Raw genomic sequence first — 20,836 nt, 5'->3', positions numbered from 1 at the left:
CACAGTGCTTTGCAGCCCTCTCTAAGCGGTTTACAGAGTCCGCCTATTGCCCCCCCAGTATAGTTAACTTGCTCAAAAGAGGCAATGGAACGGCGAGGCAACATACTCAGACATGAATTAATTAATTGCATGCACGGATCGTTGAGTTTCCTTCTCCAGTTGAAAGCACGCCCTTTTTCATTCTAATCCAAATAACGGTTTTCCTGCTGCAAATGTTTGCTGCCCGGGAAATGTCATACTTATCGCTTCTAAAGCTATCAGAAATCGAGAGAGGTGTTAGAGATAACGGAGAACTCGGCTGCCAGCTGCTGCCCTCTGGATATTTGCAGCCCCTAATCCCACCACGCTACATTTCGTGTATTTTGATGGAAATTCCTGCCAAATCCGGAAGGAGACCAGTCCCTTCTTGTGCGACTTTCACAGCAAGCAAATGTTATGCCCAGCTGATGGCGCCGGTGGCCTTCTGGTTGGTGGCAGAGGCACGTTTGCCAACCTCTTTTAAGATGCATGGACTTCAACTCTCAGAACTCCCTAGTTGGGCTGGGGAATTCTGGAAGTTGAAGTCTACACATCTTAAAAGGGCTGAGGTTAACAAACATTGGAGCAGGCTTAGGGCACAAAGCAAAAGGTTCGCTGTTATTAAGCGTCTCCAGTAACAAGATTGTCTGCAATCTGCTTTTACACCGAGTTTTTATAGCTTTAATCCCTAAAAGGTAATTGACCTGTTTCATGGGGTGGGGGGGGCATAATATGGTTTTGACTTCACCCAAAACCATCCTTGGGCTTAAATAACCCAACTGGAATTTATTTAGCAAGTCAAATGGCAAGTCAAAAGTTTAGAATGATGCAGGAACTTAGCAGTGGAGAAATCAAAAGGCCGCAGATGATATCTAATCAATAATGTTCTGGCACAACTTCGTACTTTGTCATCTCAATCTTGCAATGAAGAGGACCTGTCTGCTGTCCCATTGGATCAAAGAAGCAGAGCTAACATTGAACAGATGCCAGAATGCAAACCCCCAATAATTAAAATGATTTTCCCCACCATCCCCAAATTAATAACCAACCTGGGGTCTTGGAAAAAAATAAAGATTGTTCAGTGTAGAATGTAGAATTCTTTATTGGCCAAGTATGATTGGACACACAAGGATAGGTCTGATTATAATAACCAGCCAAAGATGTTGATAGTAGTGACTGAATGTGGTACATGCAGAGATTTACCAGAAGTTGGTTAAATGCCAAGCTAAAGAACGAAATAAATGGAGTGAATGTTGAGTTAAGAAACTCAAATTGGTTTGTAGTAGAAACATGCCTATAAAAAAACATGTTTAGAAAAACAAAAGTACTATAATCTATTACCTACCATAAAACCAAGAGTAGTTAAAACAAGTAACACCATTATTAAGTAGCACCAGCTGCCTGCAATTACTGTAAGTTCAAATCTCGCCAGGCTCAAGGTTGACTCAGCCTTCCATCCTTTCGAGGTAGGTAAAATGAGGACCCGGATTGTGGGGGCAATAAGCTGACTTTGTATAAAAAAGAACATCACTTGGGGGGGGGGCGAAAGCCCTACTAAGCAGGTATATACAAAAGTATGAAGGCTATTGCTTAACGCATTGTAAGCCGCCCTGAGTCTCCGGAGAAGGGCGGCATATAAATCGAACCAATAAATAAATAAGTCAACTGCTCTGAATACACAACAAAGCATTGCAAACTATAAAGAAACGATGCCTCTGATGGGGCGAAATTTTCTCACAGTGAGAGCAATCAACCCATGGAACAGAACTTGCCTTCAGAAGTTTTTTTTTTTTTTTTAATTTGATTTATATGCCGCCCTTCTCCGGAGACTCAGGGCGGCTTACAATGCGTTAAGCAATAGCCTTCATACTTTTGTATATTTATACAAAGTCAGCTTATTGCCCCCACAAACTGGGTCCTCAATTTACCTACCTTAGAAAGGATGGAAGGCTGAGTCAACCTTGAGCCTGGTAAGATTCGAACCTGCAGTAATTGTGGGAGAAGAAGTTGTGGGAGCTTCATCACTGGAAACTTTCAGGAAGAGACTGGACAGTCATCTGTCAGAAATGGTGTAGGGTCTCCTGCTTGGGAGGAGGGGTTGGACTAGATGACCTACAAGGTCCCTTCCAACTCTGTTAATCTGTTAAATTAGTTGCCAAGGTTGAACACCTCTGGTTTAAACAATGATAGAATAATTGTATTGTCACTTTGACCGTGTACACTAATTAGCATACATTAAAATGAAATTCCGTTGCATGCAGCTCTCAAAGGGCCACCCCCTCCAATATACACTACATTATAAACATGACAAAATAACTAAATACAAAATTATGCATATACCCACTTATATTATTCTTTGCTACAATGTGAGCACAACCAGCTAGCTTTTCTTTTCCAGGGCTCGACGCACCCAACCTACAGTCAAGAAACCAAGTTTTATCAAGTCAAGGTTTAACGCGTTTTCAAGGTCCCTTAAGAGAAGGACCCTACCATATTTACCCACCCAGCGACCCACCCATCTCTTTGGGCTTCCACCTCGAACTAGGATACCGATGACTCCCGATCCACCCCCTTTTCCCTTTCTAACGTGGTTTCTTCGGGGGGGGGTTCGACGGAGGGGGCTTCGGACAGCCGGCGGGCTCGGCGTCATCCGCGCTTCCTCGACGGGGCGGCGAGACCAGTGTTGGAAAAAAAAAGTTAGTCGGGCGGGCGGGCGGGGCCAATGACCGAGGGGAGGCTTGGCCCCTTCAGCCAATCGCGTGACGCGGGGGGGGTGGTCGAGGCGCGCGCTCCTCCGCCCGCCGCCAGCTGCAGACGGTCGCTGTTCGGCCGGGTGGAGGGAGGCGATCGAACCGGCGGCTCCTGCCGAGGCGCCGCTCGACGATGCGCCCTGGGCTCCGCGGTGCGCTCCGGCTGCTCCAGCTGCTGTGGTGGCCCCTGGACTTCTCGACGGGCAGCAGTCAGGCGGGTAAGTCGTGGCCGTTCGCAAGCGCGCAGAAGCCGGCTGGGAAAGTGGTGGGAAGTGGCTGGGAAGCGAAAGCGGACGCGTTGAATGAGGTGAAAGTAAGGAGGGTGGCAGCTTGAAGGAGAAAAACGCTTGGCACGATCTTCTCCAAGCTCTGCTTTTCAGGCTCTAAAAAGAGCCTTGGTAGTACAGGAGTTTAAGGCACCCTGTTATTAAGCTTATTAAGACCAGCTGCCTGCAATTACTGCAGGGTTCGAATCTCACCAGGCTCAAGGTTGACTCAGCCTTCCATCCTTTCTAAGGTAGGTAAATTGAGGAGCCAGACTGTGGGGGCAATAAGCTGAGTTTGTATAAAATATACAAAAGGATGAAGGCTATTGCTGAGCACATTGTAAGCCGCCCTGAGTCTTCGGAGAAGGGCGGCATATAAATCAAATAAAAAAAAAAAAAGAGGCGCTGTGCCAGGGTGCCAACAATGGCCCTTATAGCCCAGCCCCGATAAGGAAGAAAATGCTTAAGAAGGAGGGTTTAGTTTCGTCCCAGGTCGTCCTCGAATTACGACCACGATGGAGCCCAACACTTCTGTTGCTAAGTGAGACATGTCTTAAGTGAGCTTTGACCCATTTTACAACCTTTCTTTGCCACCGTTGCTAAGTGAGTCACTGCCGTTGTTGCCGGAAACCCGAAGACCAGCTGGCCAGTGCACATGCCCACAGAGAGGGCTCTGCGTGCCACCTCTCTACGAATGCCATAGGTTTGCCATCACGACCTTATACCATCTGGCTCAAATGGTTGTCCAATCTATTTTTGAAAACCTCCAGTGATGGAACACCTCTGGCAAGTTATTCCACTGATTAATTGTTCTCACTGTCAGAAAATTGTGGGCTGGTCAAAAGTTACCTTATCAGTGCCATTGTAACTTTAAAATGTTGTTAAATGAGTGGTTGTAAGTTGAGGACTTCTTGTATTGTGTCTTTATATATTGTGTGTATGTTTTAAAGATCTTCTTCAGCCTACCTCGATCTGATACAATCTGACTTTTTTGGACTACCTGACCAAATATGCTAGTTGTGCACCACTGCTTTAAAGCATTATTTCTTAAACTGTCTTGGGTTATACCACATGCTCTTCCACCAACAGATTACAGTGAAATTTGTAGGTAATATAAACTGGAGAGGTAGTTAATTCAGTGCTATAGAATTAGCATCATAAACATTTTGTTCTCTGTATCATTATTTCTACCTGTGTTTTTTCAATAGTTCCATAAGCGAATAGCAATGAATGTTCTAACTGTTTAACATTTTTATTGAGTTATAAAATAAAATAAGATACAAAATACTAAAGTAAATAGGGAAACGGGGAGAAGAAGGGGAAGAGAAGTGAGGAAGGATAAGGAAAACAAAAAAGAAACATTGACAAGATACTGGAAATTGAATATTGAATACAAAATAAATGAATGGTTCAGAGAAGTTTAGAAAATTGCTCTTAATGATAAGTTAATGTGTGATATAAAATTCAAAAAAGGACTATTGAAAGAAAATATATTTTGGAGGATATGGCAACCATTTGTGGACTATGCAATCGGGAACTTGGAAGAAATAATGCCAGTGCCAATGCAAAGAGAATTTTGGAAGACCTGAAGATGAAGAAAAAATTCCCCCGCTTCTCCCTATTTTGTACTATACACTGGGTGTGGTTTTGTGTTTTGTGTTTTGTCTTTAATTAAAAAATTTTAAAAAAAAATTTAAAAAAAGAAACATGGACTTCCGACTCTCTCTCTGTTACAGTAAAATAAGGCATTAACATCAAATCACAACTTTTTGTTTTTTTCATAATAATAGGAACAAGCCATTTCTATAAAGATCTATCAATCTAATTGGTAAAACCCAAAATCAAAGTCAAAGCAATTAATGTTCTAAGACAATGTGTTTCAAACTTGGCAGCTTTAAGAGGTGTGGACTTCAACTCCCAGAATTCCCTAGCTGGCATCCTCCCAGAATTCTGGAAGTTGAAGTCCACGCATCTTAGACATTATAGAGCACTGCACACCAAGACAATTAGATACAAGGACAGTTTTTCCCCTGAACACCATCACTTTGTTAAACAAACAATTCCCTCAACACTGTCAAACTAGTTACTAAGTCTGCATTACTATTAATCTTCTCATCATTCCTATCACCCATCTCCTCCCACTTATGACTGCATGACTGTAACCTTTTTGCTGGTATCCTTAAGATTTATATTGACTGTTTCCCTATGACTATCATTAAGTGTTGTACCTTATGATTCTTGACCAACGTATCTTTTCTTTTATGTACACAGAGAGCATATGCACCAAAGACAAATTCCTTGTATGTCCAATCGCACTTGGCCAATAAAGAGTTCTGTTCTGTTCTGTTCTGTTCTGTTCTGTTCTGTTCTGTTCTATTCTATTCTATTCTATTCTATTCTATTCTATTCTATTCTATTCTATTCTATTCAAGTTGCCAAGCTTGAAAAAGACTAACCTAAACATAAGTTTACAGATACGATCAATCTGAATAAAATCCTTCCTGGAAAGAATGTTTATTTCTCATCTTTCAGGAAGATTTTGTACCCCTTCTGGGAACTGCAGCAAATAACTGACCGATCATCACCCCATGATTACATTCATGTGTAGAAATAGCAAGAGTAGTGGCCTGAAAGGAACTGTCTTCATTAAAAAAAAGTTTGAGTTTTTAACTCAAGAGAGAAAAGTATTTCCTCCATTCCTGCAGCATCTGTTCTATTTCGTCTTTCCCACATCCTGTTGAAAAATATATTGGCTAGGTTATGTTGGTTAATGTGGCTCTGTCTCCCTGTTGAACAAATCCAATAAAAAAAGAATACACTAGCATAGCGAAGAATAGAGTAGAGTAGAGTAGAGTAGAGTAGAGTAGAGTAGAGTAGAGTAGAATAGAAAGTAGAGTAGAGTAGAGTAGAGTAGAGTAGAATAGAAAGTAGAGTAGAGTAGAGTAGAGTAGAGTAGAGTAGAGTAGAGTAGAGTAGAATAGAATAGAAAGTAGAGTAGAGTAGAGTAGAATAGAGTAGAATAGAGTAGAATAGAGAATAGAATAGAATAGAATAGAATAGAATAGAATAGAATAGAATAGAATAGAATAGAATAGAATAGAATAGAATAGAATAGAATAGAATATTTGGCAAAGTGTGATTTGTCTCCAGTGCAGAAGCTGTCCTTGTACATGCAAAGCAACAGAATAATGTTGTTATTCTTATTGGTATCATATTATGATTATTATTACTCTGTAGTGACCTTAATGATGTCACATCCCTGGCCATACTAATCTAATCCACTGAAAGGTTTTAAACAATTCTGCCTCTGGTCACCAAACTGTGGCCCTGATGAATCCCATGAATGCCCCTATGTGCTAAGGTAACAACAAGCAAAGTACAATCGGTCATTGTCTGATGTTCTAGCCAGGCCATCGTACCAAATATGGAATGATTTCTCTCCTTGCCTTCCAGGGGACGGTTGTGGTCATTCAGTGCTCGCATCTTACAGTGGGACTTTGTCTTCCAAGAACTTTCCAGGCACGTATCCAAACTCCACTTCTTGCGAGTGGCAAATTCACGGAGCGGAAGGGAGCCCCCTCAGCCTGGCCTTTGGAGACATGGATATCGAAGCCTCTGAACAATGCAAATATGGCTTCTTGTTGCTTTCATCTCCCTCCGACGATTCCAGCTTTGGTAAGGACATTCCTTGACCTCATTCCTAAAGATAATGGTATAGATAGAGCAGTGATGGTTAACCTTTTTGGTGCCGAGTGCCCAAAGCAAGTGTGCGCGCGCATGTGCCCAAACCCCCAAAATGCAATGCGAGTGTCCCCTGTGCATGCGCCCCGCCCCGCGCATGCATGTACGTTCCCCATGCATGCGACCCGCCCACCCCGTGCATGCAACTCAGCCCCCCCTGCACACTGTTTTGGCTGTCAGGTTGGTGCAGGAGGCCTTCCAGGCCCAAAACAGGGTGCAGGGGGCCTCGTGTGGTGCCACCATGGCCCATTTTGGCTTCCAGGTTGGTGCAGGAGGCTTTCCAGGCCCAAAATGGGGCACAGGGGGCACATGATCCCCAAAATGCAATGCAAGCACCGCCACGATGTGCCCCCATGCATGCACCCCGCCCACACACATGCATGTGAGATCCCCGTGCATGCGCCCTGCCCCCGCACATGCGCTGCAGAGACCCAAAGACCAGCTGGCCGGTGGGAGGCGTGCACACATGCGCGGTGGAGCTGGGCTGGAGTGAAGGCTGGCGTGCTCGCAGAGAGGGCTCTGCATACCATAGGTGTCAGCACTTCAAGCTGCATTTACTCTAGTGCTGACATAAGAAGGAGAAGCGGAGGCGTTTGGAAAGGGACGTTTGACTTTTCACCTACTTATTTTCCCTGGAGATAATATCCCCTAGGAGATGGGATGGGAAGGGGGAAATTCCTTTGAGCTGGAGCAGTAGATTAGGGGTAGAATGACTTGGAAGATGGCCAATGAGTGCAGGGGAGTGGGGAACGGAAAGGGAGGGTTTTGGGTCAGAAAGTCAGTGTTGGCTTCGATGGAGTCGGAGTTAGAATGTCATGCTTAATAAATGGGAGTTTTTCTTCAAAGACTTTGTTTGAAATGCAATTTATTTGAGACGACCTCGAAACCTGACAATAGGTTTGCCATCATGGAACTAGAGTTTCTTGCCTGAGCAGGGGGTTGGACTAGAAGATCTCCAAAGTCCCTTCCCTGTTATCCTGTTATCCTATTCTATAATTGATTCTAATTATACTTTCCTGTGGAAGCAAAAATGTAGACATCCCTGTCAAGGGTGGAGGGATGAACTTGCATATCCAAGACACCCCCACACACACACACACACACTTTTCATGCACTCTGTCTCCCATTGATCACTTCCAGGAACAGTAGTCTGAACAAATATGTCTATACTGGAACTGGTTTCTAAGATGAAAATCAGTCCCAGTATTTCATATAGATTACTTTTTCCTTATAGCGTAGCATTCTAAGAGGCTAAGAGTGACCAAGGTGGGTATTCTTGGCCTAAGGCCATACTCATCTTACGAATGGCATACTAGAAGCTATATCTAAAGAAGGGATCTCCAAACCTGAGAACTTTAAGACTTGTGGATTTCAACTCCCAGAATTCCCCAATCAGCCATGCTGGCTGGGGAATTTTGGGAGTTGAAGTCTACAAGTCTTAAAGTTACCAAGTTTGGAAACCCCTGATTTAAAATAATGGTTGGAGCCAGCCAAAAAAATTAAATGTGCTTTCATTATATTTGAGTGTTTTTAAATGAACCAGAAGGAACAGGATTCCAGTACCAAATTTATTACTTTCCACTTTCTATTATCTTAGAAATTATAATTTGCCAGCAATTTTCAAAGGTGTCTGACCGATTTCAAGGGCCTCAGTTTATACATCTCTATAAAGGGCTATTAAAAGTCTGTACTTCTTTGCTATAGACTTTTTTGTCATGTGGCTTTCCTTCCTGCATTCTCCCACAAACTGTCAACTTTGATCTTCCATCGTTGGGTTCTTTGTTTATTCCACAGGAAGCAGCGGGAAGAGAGGTATATCAGCTCTTGAGAGAATCTGAAGTGTGTCATTTAGACCCAGAATAAAAAAGATCTTGTCTTCTGCAGCATTTTGACCTTCTTAGATCTCTGATCCTTCACGGGTTCCTTCCCCTCCTTGGTCCTATATTTACTTTTGTTTCCATTCTCCTCACTTCCATCACTTTCAATTCCTGTGAATGGCTGTTCCACGATTCTCTGGAATATAGTTTGAGGCTTTCCAAATATTGTTTTGTTTCTCTGTTTCCTTCCTTTTTTTTTCTTTTTCAGCTTCTCCCTTCCACTTTCAAGGCCTTTATAGGTCCATCTTATTTGAAATCCATTAATTACCGTATTTTTCGGAGTATAAAACACACCTTTTTCCCCCCAAAAAGAGGGTGAAAATCTGGGTGCATTTTATACTCCGAATGTAGCCCCGCCCAGCTCCTCAAAGGGAGGTTTCAGGGGCTGAAAAAAGCATCAGAAACAAAGCTTCAGGAAAAAAAGCCCCCAACAGAGCTTCAGAAAAGAAGCCCCCAAACAGAGCTTCAGAGGCTTTTTTTCTGAAGCTGTTTTGGAGGCTTTCAGAGGCAGGAAAAAAAGCAAAAAAAGCAAGGCACAGAGTTCACAACCAAGGAACCTGTTGCTAAAATTCACCTCTGGGAACAGCTGATTGGGCCGGTCCACCTGCCAATCAGCTTTTTTCTTATTTTCCTCCCCAAAAACTAAGATGTGTTTTATACTCCGGTGTGTCTTATACTCCGAAAAATATGGTATCTGCTATGAAATCCCGCAAACAATTGGTGATACTATTTCTCATCAGGAAGGAAACTTTAATGAATTAATGCACATGTTTGTCCTTCTTTCTCTATAACTCATTTTCCAAGCAGAACATCTTTAGAAAGTTAGATTTTTCCCATTGGGGATTTTATTTTTAAACGGACATGAGTTTGGAATTTCCAACAATTCCCACTTGGATTTCTCATCTAAACATTCCTTTTTCTCCCTTCGGAGATCAATTTGTCATACACAGTACTATCATTTGCTAGCTGGTGTGTGTGAGCCCTTCTCTCAATCTGAGATTATTTAGGGAAAAGTGCAGCGTGCAGAGAAGAGCACCAGACATGATTAGGATACTGAAGGCTAAAACATATGAAAAATGGTTTCAGGAATTGGGTATGTCTACTTTAATGAAAAGAAGGACTAGAGGCGACATGATAGCAGTGTTCCAATATCTAAGGGGCTTGCCACAGAGATGAGAGGGTCAACTTATTCTCCTGAAGTACCTGAAGGCAGGACAAAAAGCAATGGGTGGAAACTAATCAAGGAGAGAACCAACCTAGAACTAAGGAGAAATGTTGTGGCCCGCCAGTGGGCAGAGTCAGACAGTGAGGAGGTTGGGGAGGAACGTGGGCCAGTCCTGGAGTCTGGGGAAGGCTCAGATGAGGGCTCTGAGTCAGAGACAGAGAGGGGGCCAAGTTCATTTGGTAGTTCTTTGCTGCCTCCAGAGTCTCTGAAGTCTGACATCAGCAAGGCAGAAGAACAGTGTGAGCCTGTTCCCAGTGTGCCCATGCGCAGATCAGCCAGAAGACAGGAACAATTAAGAAAACAGTGTTGACTCCTAGGAGGGGCGGGGTGGGCGGGGCCAGCCAGGAGTGGGATTTGGGGGTTCTCCGAACTGCACAGAATCTTAGCTAGAGATTCTCCTGAACCCCTGCGAACCCCCAGCAGCGAATCCCTAATTGTAACTCTTTCCAGACTCTTGCGTGGTGTTTCTATGCTTTTGATTTGTTGATTGCAGTTTATCTTGTTTTAAGCAGATTTATATCTGCTTTTGAGTCAGTTGTGATTGGAGCAGCCTCTGTGTCCTGTTAAATCACCACATGCGCAAACCAGGCGTGAAATCCAGTAGGTTCTGACAGGTTCTGGAGAACCCGTAGCGGAAATTTTGAGTAGTTTGGAGAACTGGCAAATACTACCTCTGGCTGGCCCCAGAGTGGAGTGGGAATGGGGATTTTGCAGTATCCTTCCCCTGGAGTGGGGAGGGAATGGGGATTTTTCAGTATCCTTCCCCTGGAGTGGGGAGGGAATGGGGATTTTTCAGTATCCTTCCCCCAGGAGTGGGGAGGGAATGGGGATTTTGTAGTATCCTTCCCCTGGAGTGGGAAGGGAATGGGGATTTTGCAGTATCCTTCCCCCAGGAGTGGGGAGGGAATGGGGATTTTGCAGTATCCTTCCCCTGGAGTGGGGAGGGAATGGGGATTTTGCAGTATCCTTCCCCCAGGAGTGGGGAGGGAATGGGGATTTTGCACTATCCTTCCCCTGGAGTGGGGAGGGAATGGGGATTTTGCACTATCCTTCCCCCAGGAGTGGGGAGGGAATGGGGATTTTGCAGTATCCTTCCCCTGCCATGCCCACCAAGCCACGTCCACAGAACCAGTAGTAAAAACATTTGAATTTCACCACCGGCACAAACCCAATCCTTGACATTTGCTTTGACCTTGTGTTCTTGTGCTCCCGACAAAACCCAGGCATTCCCTGCTAAAATTGCCCAGTTTCCCATTGGTAGCCAGCTCTCGTTTAGAGTTAGCTGGACTTTCTCCATCAGCTCCTCTCTTGGCAGTGGGGACTTTGAATGTTGACAGCAAAAGTGTCATGCATTTCCAGGAATGTGTGTACTTTCCCCAAAGTTTCCTCCCTCCCTCAGTTGTCTGGCTCCACCAGAGGACCTGTGACAGTTGCTGGCTCCCGAAGCTGAGCCTTTTCCGTCTCCTTCCAGCTTTTAGCAGAGCTGGGGGGGAAGTTCCCTGGCCTGGGCCTTGTGAGCAGGTCTGACCTCGGAGCCGAGGGCTGCCCTCATGACAGGGAAGAGAGAGAGGCCTTCTGGCAGCCATCACGGGGCATTGTTTTGCTCGGTGGGCGAGGAGCAGCAGGGGAAATGAGGCAGCTGCTGGGAGGCGGCAGCACAAGGATAAAGGAAGCCGGATGGACTTTGTGCGTTTATTGCTTTTGTATCCCACCCCAATGGCTTCAAAAAAGCATTTCATGTCACAGCGTTGAAAAGAGGCTTAGGAGGTAGGGGCTTAGGAAGCATCTCACCTGGATCCCTTTCACAGCCTCCCATTAGAATTGGATTGGCTAGTTGTTACTTTCGCTTCACCAGGCTTGTTGCCTCCCTCTCCTCCCTCCCTCCCTCTCTTCTTTCCTCCCTCTCCTTCCTTCCTTCCTTTCTTCCTTCCCTCTCTCTTTCCACTCCTTTCCTTCATCCTTCTCCTTCCTTCCTTCCTCCCTCCCCTTCCTTCCTCTCCCTCCTTCTCTTCCTTCCTCCCTCCCTCCCTCTTCTTCCTTCCTTCCTTCCTCTCTCCCTCCCTTTATTTCTTCCTTCCTCCCCCCTCTCCTCTTTCCCTCCCTTCCTCCCTCTCTTCCACTCCTTCTTTCCTTCATCCCTCTCCTTCCATCCTTCCCCCTTTCCTCCCTCCCTCCCTTCCACTCCTTCTTTCCTTCATCCCTCTCCTTCCTTCCTTTCTCCCTCCCTCCCCTTTCTTCCTGTTCCTTCCTCCCTCCCTCTCCTTCCTTTCTCCCTCCTCCCTCTCCTTCCTTCCTTCCTTCTTTCCTTCCTTCCTCCCTCTCTATTTATTCCTTCCTTTCCCCTTTCCTTCCTTTCCCCTCTCCTTCCTTTCTCCCTCCTCCCTCTCCTCCCTTCCTTCTTTCCTTCCTTCCTTCCTTTTCACTGGCATCATAGAGGAAAAAGGAAAAGGCCTTGAGGGACAGGAGGAAGAGCGACTGCCAAGGAAACTGTAGGACAAGCAGAGCTTGAGCCTGGGCCAAGAAAGCCATGTGAGAAAACATCTCAGACAAACCCTTCCCTGGTTGACATGAAGAGAAAGTGGGGGAGAAAAAGCCCATTCAGACTTGTAAGGTTCTGTTATACTGTGGATGTTACAATAAAAATAGTCCAGATCTCTCTGGCATTGGTTACTTAGACTGGGTCTACCTTGTTGAGATAAAATCGGTCTTGCAACTCCAAATTGTGTTTCCCCCTCCCTCATCTTCATGTGAACTAGGGATGTCCCACAGTCCTTCTCTACGCAAAAGTAGATTACATTTTGTAGACCAGGATACATAGTTTGTTCCATCCAGCCGGGTTATCATGGAAAAATTTGCTGCTTGTTCTAGTGCCATCTTCACTTGGATTGTATATTACAAACACAGTTTGTACTATTCACATTAACTCTCAGTTTAGTTCTTAACAATCCTAGTTAGTTCTGGTTGGCTCTGGGCCCATAACCAACGTTAAGGATATTGTTGTTGTGTTACCAACCAGCAGAGTGTAGAGCACAGAGAAACGTTGCTGAGAGCAATGAATAAGAGATGTGCAAACTGGTTTATCAAAAGTTTACTTTATAGTGAAAAAACAATCTCATAGTCTTTAAATCAATCCAAGTCTTTGCCAGTTAAATCAGTCCAGTGATACAAAAAGCTCTTCTTACCACACAAACAGTAGTTGGTTAGAATAACAAACTCACTCTGGTTACAAACCATGATGGTAGCAGATCCATCCAACTGATGATAGCACAATGGTTGCAACTCCACACACAATGGTAGCTTATCATCAACTGAATACGTTACAGTACCTTTCTTAAATATGTTCACAACTAATTACAGCATGACTCAGCATTACAATGAATCAGCAGGAAAACTTTAAAGTCATACAATACATATTCATATTAAAGTCACAGAACACATATATTGCCTGGACAACTTGTTAGGCTCAAACCATATCCTAACAGCTTGTCTGAGACCTTTTTCAGGTTATTTTCTTGGCCTGGTTCTCTTATCTGACTTCTGCCATGGTAGCAGCTCTTCCTCTGGTCCTTCAAAGCCATTCTTATGCCATCTATGGGCACCTATTTCACCAATCGTTCACTTGTCCCTATGGTGTTTCTGTACAGTTCTCTGGTTAAATTTTGCTGTATTAAGAATTGCACCTGGATCAGTTTCTTCGTTCTATTCTTTTCTTGTGGCCATGGGCACAGTGAGTGCTCAAAAAGGTAACTTACCCCTTCCGCTGAAGGGAAGATGCTTGGGAGGAGCCTTATCCAATGAAAACATAGCTAGATTCTACTGTGGCAGAAGCATCTTAGGATCTCCTGTTGGATATACTTTTTTCCCCCATCACCATCCTTACCAGCAAGTTTAATGGAGGCACCAAAGAGTATCAAAAGAGCCTTAGCCAAGTGGGAGATAGGTGCAGGGGTGAAATGTGAAATGTGTTACTACTGGTTCTGTGGGCATGGCTTGGTGGTGGGGGGGTAATGTGACTGGGTGGATGTGGCCAACTTTTTTTTTTTTTTAACTTTTCAAAGCATTTTTTCTAATGCTTTGAAAAGCCTCTGCCGATCAGGCAACTCAGCTGGGATCGTCAGAGACTTTTCAAAGCATTTTTTTTACCACCTCTTCGGCCTCTTCAGCCAGAAAAAAATGCTTTGAAAAGCCTCGGATGATCCCAGCTGAGCCGCTCAATCATCAGAGTCATTTTTTTTTTTACTTTTAAAAGCATTTTTTCATCTGAAGAGGTTGTAGAAAAAATGCTTTTAAAAGTTTTTTTTAAAAAAGCCTCTGATGATCGTGCAGCTCAGCTGGGCATGGTGGGGTGAGGGGCGCAGGGATTTTTGCTACCGGTTCTCCGAACCACCCGCCTCCATCGCTACCGGATCGGGCGATCCGGTCTGAACCGGGGGCATTTCACCCCTGGAGATAGGTGTAGGAATTTGGCCAGGTGAGACTGAGGGAGGGGGTCAAACATGCCATTAGTCATGAGTCCCTTCGTACCCACAAGAGATCTAAGTCCAGCCCACCTTGAATTCCTTTCCATCCTTAACTCCTCCAAATTTCCCTTGACTGTTAGTAGTTCAAATTCTTGTAGAGAGCTTAAGCTTCCAATAAATCTATATAGAGGTAGTCCTCGACTTATGACCACAATTGAGCCCATTATGTTGCTAAGTGAGACATTTGTTAAGTGAGTTTTGCCCCCTTTTACAACCTTTCTTGCCGCACTTGCTAAGTGAATCATTGCGATTGTTAAATTAACAACACGGTTGTTAAGTGAAACTGGTTTCCCCGTTGACTTTGCTGGTCGGAAGGTCACAAAAAGTGATCACATGACCCAGGGTACACGGCAACCGTCATAAATAGGAACCAGCTGCCACGCCTCTGAATTTTGATCAGGTGGCTGCATGGATGCTGCAGGGGTTGTAAATGTGAAAAACTGTCATAAGTCACTTTTTCGGTGCTGTTGTAACCCTGAACAATCCCTAAATGAACCGTTATAAGTCGAGGACTCCCTGTACTCATTTGAACTTCCTGAATCTCCTGATTTCTCTGGCACTTGACATTAGACTTTGCTTTTCAGGAACAGGCTCCAAAATTTCTTCTTCGGTAGAAGACGAATGGCTTCTCTCTTCAGTACATAATTGAACCATCTGGGAAACCCACAGCTCTTGGGAAACATTCTTTTCCCCATTACTATTACCATTAGCATGGATGACTGTAAGATTACCAGACGTGACGAGATTAGGCCAGGAAAATGGTATTGGGAAACAGTAGATTCAATCTTCCGCTGAAGACTAAATCCTACATCCTGTGCAGTTGCTGCTCCTTAAAGCAGAAATTGCAACTTCATTTGTTTAGACTTCAAGCCCCAACATTCCACTTCCGCAGACACACACAGAGTTTACAACTTGAAAATAGCGGCAAAAACCACCCAGGTCAGGAAAGGCAAGCGAAGGCCTTAAATAGGCTAAGGGAGTGGCCAATTAGCCCCAAGCCTTACTCTCGAGGAGACCTCCTCCTGAGGAGCCACTCCAGCCTTTTGGCAGCTCTGCATACCCGTGCATCGAGAAGAGGCTCCTCCTCTTCGTCCTCTTCACTTAAAGGAGCTTCTGGAGGTTCTGAAGGCCCTGGTTGAATCCCCACCTCTGGCATCACATCTTCTCCAGCCTCCTCATTGTCCATCTCGAGTGCCAGCTGCACAGGCTGCTGGAGCAGCACCACACCAGCCTCCTCGCTGTCTGAATCAGCTGCTAGCTGCACAGGCCGCGTACGGGCCACAACACCACAGCAGGAAAGCATATCGACAAACCTCCTGCTGTGTTTAGTTTCGCATCACATCTATTTCCCACAATTCTTTCCCCACTGCCTTGTCCGTCTATTACAGGAGTGTCAATTTCATTGAGGGCTGCATCAGGGTTGTGTTTGACCTGGGGGGGGGGGGAGTGGGCGTGGCCAGGGTGGGCATGGCCAGCTTGACATTGCTCCTGTCGGGTGGCCTGAATGCTCTGCCAAAGAAAACGGGCTGCTGAGCTCTGTTTTTGGCTGCCACGATCTCTGTTCTGACCTAGGCTTCCCCAGCAGCACGAAGCTGAGTCCTAGTCCCGATAAATCCCTTTTATTGAATTTACAGTGAATTCCTCTCCAGTAAAGTCTTTCCTCTCCCACAGTCTTTCAAGACAGTTCACAACCACCGACCTTTATCAGGCTTGGAGAGTGGCCAGGCTGATATCTTTCAGATGCCGCAATGCAGGAATGCAGGAATGAACTAATTGTCTCCTGCAAACTCCACTCTCCTTTCACTCCTCTTTTATTCCCTCTGGGAGGGGCCATTCATCGTCCACCTGTGGCCTTACTCCCAAGTCGACCCTTGTTCTTTAGCTGTTCCCTGCGTCTGGCAACTCTGCACATGCGCATACTGGGAACAGGCTCCAGCTGTTCTTCTGCCCCACTGATGTCTGACTCTGAAGGCAGCTGATAACTGGCATCTGGCCCTGGCCCCCTCTCTGCCTCCGAGACAGAGCCCTCGTCAGAGCCTTCCCCAGACTCCAGGACTGGCCCATGTTCCTCCCCAACCTCCTCACTGTCCGAATCTGCTGCCAGCTCTGCTGGCTGCTGGCGGGCCACAACTGCCTCCTGCAACTATGTGATAGCCCACAACCCTCCCAAGCTCCGTTTTCGCTGGCAGAGGCATTGCGGGCCAGTCCTTCACTGTTTCCAGGGCAGCCTTCCGGGCCAGATCTAAGCACCCCGCAGGCCGAATTCGGCCCCCGGGCCTTGAGTTTGACACCCCTGGTCTATTCGGTTAAATAAATCTTTCCTTTGCCTTGTTAGCTGTGAGGGCCATTCCAAACAGGCTGGGGGAGGTTGAGGTATACAAGTTTGCTTAAGGGAGTTTTGAGGGATGAAGACAGAGTTGGCATGTGGAAGAAATTCCAGAGGTTTTCCTATAAATTACGGTCCTGGGATTTGGAGCGTGGGAGTGCAGAGCAGAGTTTGAGTAAGGTGGGGATACAGGGGATTGCATACTGCTGACTCAGTTGTGGTTTGTGGCTGTTGAAGCGGAGACAGTGTTGTCATCATATATTCTAGAGTAGTCATTTTCCTTCGGTTTTGAAGTTGTTTTTCTGTGCTCTGTGTTCTTCTGTTGCTTATAGTTTTATTTATATTTATTAAATTACATTTTTGTTTCGTAAATGTTTATTTCTAGCCTTGCAGACAATGAAAAGATTTTATATCAGAGTTAGGAAAACACGATGGCCATCAGTTCTGGTTCCATCTTTTTACAGATACTTTTAATTAAAAATGAAAGGAATCTGGGCTGCTGCAGAATAAGCACCAGCCTGGAACATTTATATACTATGGTACTAAAACTCATATTGTCATGATCTTTACCTGAGTGAAATAATGCATCATAGTTTTTGAATCAAGGTAGCACAAATGGTCTAACTTACAGAATGTGTCCAAAATCTAGGACCCAGGATTCCCAAGGGAATAAAATTTGAGAAAGTTGTAGCTGCTTTAGTGCTACTGACTGCTGATGTGGTCATGTGATCTTCATGTTCAACATTCCGTGACAGTTTCCAAGCCAGTCTCACAATCCTCGCACCCTCCTTCCCCAGTAGCAGCCTCTTACCTGCTTGCTGGAAATGGAAGAGAAGATTTCTGATGCTCCCTGACAGATTCCCATGAGGAAACTCAATGGGGAAGCCAGCAGGAAGTCAGAAGTCATTTCTGCTCCCACTGCTGTCTTGCTCACCGTTGGTCATTCTGTTTTTCTGTTTAGCTAAGAAAATATCTCTGAAACAGTGACCCAATGGGGCATGTGTTATCTAGTCAGCTCTGTATATTTACATAGTTATATATATATATTTATTTTGCCTTGCCTTGCATTATTATTATAGTTTTTAAAATATTTTTTGTGTGGACTGTTCACAGTATATTTAGGAGAGGTGCCTGTATAAATTTCCTAAATAAAATAACGTTAATTTGCTTACATTTTAATTCAATTTGAGCGTAACTAAACTCCAAATTTAGTTTTCCAGCCATATCCTTTTGGAACAAAATTTCTGGCATGCCTCGGAAAGGTCTTGGGCAGCCTTCAACTGGAGAAAAATAAATGGAACATTCCTGCTTTATGAGCTGTGTATGCAGCTCTAAGCCTGCACTATATCTCCAGATTGGTGTTGTGACACTAAGAGAAGCAGATTCGTTCTGAACTATTTTAAAAGCTTGATTGGGTGCACTCAGGAAAATTAACTGGGCAGCCTTGGGAGGAACGTGAGAAGGAACTTTGCTGGATCAGGCCAAAAGGCCCATTCTCCAGGATCTTGCTTCTCATAGGAGCTTCCAGGCAGAGAATTGAAACAAAGGACTTCCCCTCTGGTTACTTTTCCCAGCAACTAGCAAATTACCATTTCTGCATGCAAAAGTCCCCTGGAACAATAAATCACTCTTTTCCAACAAGGATCCTCTGCCAACAGAAAGGAAACCAAAGCTAAGGCATGGGAAATGAGAGGGCTGAATCAACATGCTTGGGGGCAGTTCGAGATTTGGCAGAGCTGTGTACTAAAATCCTAATAAGGACCTTCTTGGGTAGAACACACAGACACTTTGCAATGGGCTGATGTCACATTTCGGTTTTGTTTCTTTTTCCTTGCCGGTTGCGTTGTGACCTTTATGGAGTCCAAACTCTTTAACTTTTGGGGACAGTGAAATCTGAGTCAGCCTCCCACTGTCTGACTTGGAATGGTACGGGCTGGGAATGTCTGCATAAAATCTAGTCTATAACAAGATGCGTAGGGTGAGGTTTCTAACCAGGATAAAGCTGGGCTGAATATAAAGAGTGAAAGAAGGAACAAATAGTGTGTCCAAAGGCACTTTCCTCTCTTCCTTTCCTAGCATTACCACTTTCACCCGGTTGCCAAAATCAAGTTCTTGATGGAAAGATGTTCAACAAGGCCCAATTGGATGAAGTCTGCTGGGAGAATAGAGGTTGATTGATTGACATCAAATGGCTAGTGCCATGATGGCGAACCTATGGCACGTGTGCCACAGGTGGCACACGGAATCATATCTGTGGGCACACAAGCGTTGCCCTAGCTCAGCTCCAGCGTGCATGTGCATGCCAGCCATCTGATTTTCGGACCTTACAGGCCCACCGGAATCGGGAAACAGGCTGTTTCTGGCTTCTGGGGGGTTGGGGAAGGCCGTTTTTGCCCTCCCCGGGCTCCTAGAAAGCCTCTGGAGCCTGGGGAGGGCAAAGAAACAGGCCTACCGGGCCCACCGGCCATCACGGGCCAAAAGCAGTGGGAGCGCGGGGGGGTCGCGCGTGCATGCACGGGGGGACACATTGAATTATGGGTGTGGGCATGCGTACGCTCAACCCTCCCACACTCCCCCCCGCTTTTGGCACACGACGGCAAAAAGGTTAGCATCACTGGGCTAGTGTGTCTCTGGATAGAAAAATCCCTCAGTCTATGCTTTTTCTTTCTCGTTTTTCCCATTCCAGGTCCATTCTGTGGCAGTGCATATCCTCCTCACTCAGTCTTGGTGATGAATTCCAGCTCCATAATTGTCTTATTCAACAGTACCAAACACCGCTCTGGTCGTGGCTTCCTTCTTTCTTACGCCAGCGGCAACCGGTCAGGTAGGACAAGCATCTCCATCGCATATTGCTTCAGATGCCGATGCTGCACACTGTTAAAAGCCAAAACAACACCAATGATGTTACCTAGCTGGGTAATGAAATATCTGCGAGAAAACCACCAAGCTTGGAGAGCACCAAGGACCCCACAGTTCAACCCCGAGTATTCTCCTCTACGGGTACAAAAACAAAACGTTGCAACCAAAGTTGCAAAAAACAAAAGTAAAAGTTGCACGCAAGGGGCAACCAAAGTGGCAAAACCAAAAAAAAAAGGTGCATATTGTCAGTTGCAAATGACAAAAATGTCTACCGGCCATTGATTTATCCAACATCAAATGGTAATTCTTGAATTACAACCACAATTTCTCCTAGAGTTTTTTTTTTTTTTTTTTTATGTGAGTGAAAGGACCATGGTATATTTTCTAGTACTTCATTTTTAAATGCAGAGGCAAAATAAATGTATTGAAGTTTACTTACACCAAACTAAAAATGAATGGACATATGAAAGACTAATGAAAGAGGTAATTTCAGGATTCAGAAATCCATGAAAATAAACCTTTTAAAAAAACAGATCAGACAGCTCCATGTGACTCTACAAAACATTCTGGGATTTGCACATTTTTCCTCAGAATTTTTCTTAATAGATTACTGACTGGTATATTTGATGTAGTGATTTGATTCACTTGGATGTAGTGAAAGACAGAGTACAATGTCCAAAGTACATCACACACTGTCCAAAGTACATTGCACACTTAGTTTTTAAACAATATTTATGGTGTCTTCTATTTTATGTATTAATATTTTCCCTGCCTGCTTCCTCTAAACAGACTAAAATGTAGAAATACTCCATTCCTGAGAATTCAGCCACTAACTTTGTAGCCAGAAGGAAAAATGTTGTGCAATGTTTACAGAAAATTCAACAAACGCCTGATGATTATGTAAACAAAGCCACAAAGTCATTCTCTGCATGTAAGAAACTCCTGCAGTAAGCTTGTACCATCAGCTGAACAAGAGTTGCCTCCATCCTTTTGCTCCTAAAGATGATTTTACCCATATCAGCACCTCAGAAAACCGGGATGGAAACTTGATCCCATTGCAGATTAGTTCATGAGCCATCTTGACAGGTGCAAAAAAAAGTCAGGAACAAGGATAGAGTTCACAAGTACTACAAGTTTATTTCATGCTACCTATACACAAGAGTTTGAACTACTAGTGATCAAGGTAAATTGGCACCAGATAAGGATCAACGGACTTCAAGGGGGGCTGGATTTAGGTCTCTTACGGGGTATAAA

The 20,836-nt window shown here is 44.7% G+C and overlaps 1 protein-coding gene across 1 annotated transcript in view; it reads left to right on the top strand.

The window, feature by feature from the left end:
- Positions 1 to 2,641: 2,641 nt before the first annotated feature.
- The window catches only part of LOC117663452 (discoidin, CUB and LCCL domain-containing protein 1-like), a 39,538-nt gene continuing 21,343 nt past the window's right edge, over positions 2,642 to 20,836 (top strand). The window contains exons 1-3 of the mRNA XM_034413638.3: positions 2,642 to 2,986; positions 6,488 to 6,709; positions 19,410 to 19,547. Coding sequence (XP_034269529.2) covers positions 2,902 to 2,986; positions 6,488 to 6,709; positions 19,410 to 19,547 — 445 coding nt within the window. The 5' untranslated portion in view covers positions 2,642 to 2,901. The remainder of the gene's footprint in view (positions 2,987 to 6,487; positions 6,710 to 19,409; positions 19,548 to 20,836) is intronic.

This window comes from Pantherophis guttatus, chromosome 10 (genome assembly GCF_059756535.1).
Source record: "Pantherophis guttatus breed Tessera chromosome 10, ASM5975653v1, whole genome shotgun sequence".
Classification (NCBI taxonomy): Eukaryota; Metazoa; Chordata; class Lepidosauria; order Squamata; family Colubridae; genus Pantherophis; species Pantherophis guttatus.
The sequence above is the reverse complement of the archived record's forward strand: the minus strand, read 5'-3'. Positions and strand labels throughout refer to the sequence as shown.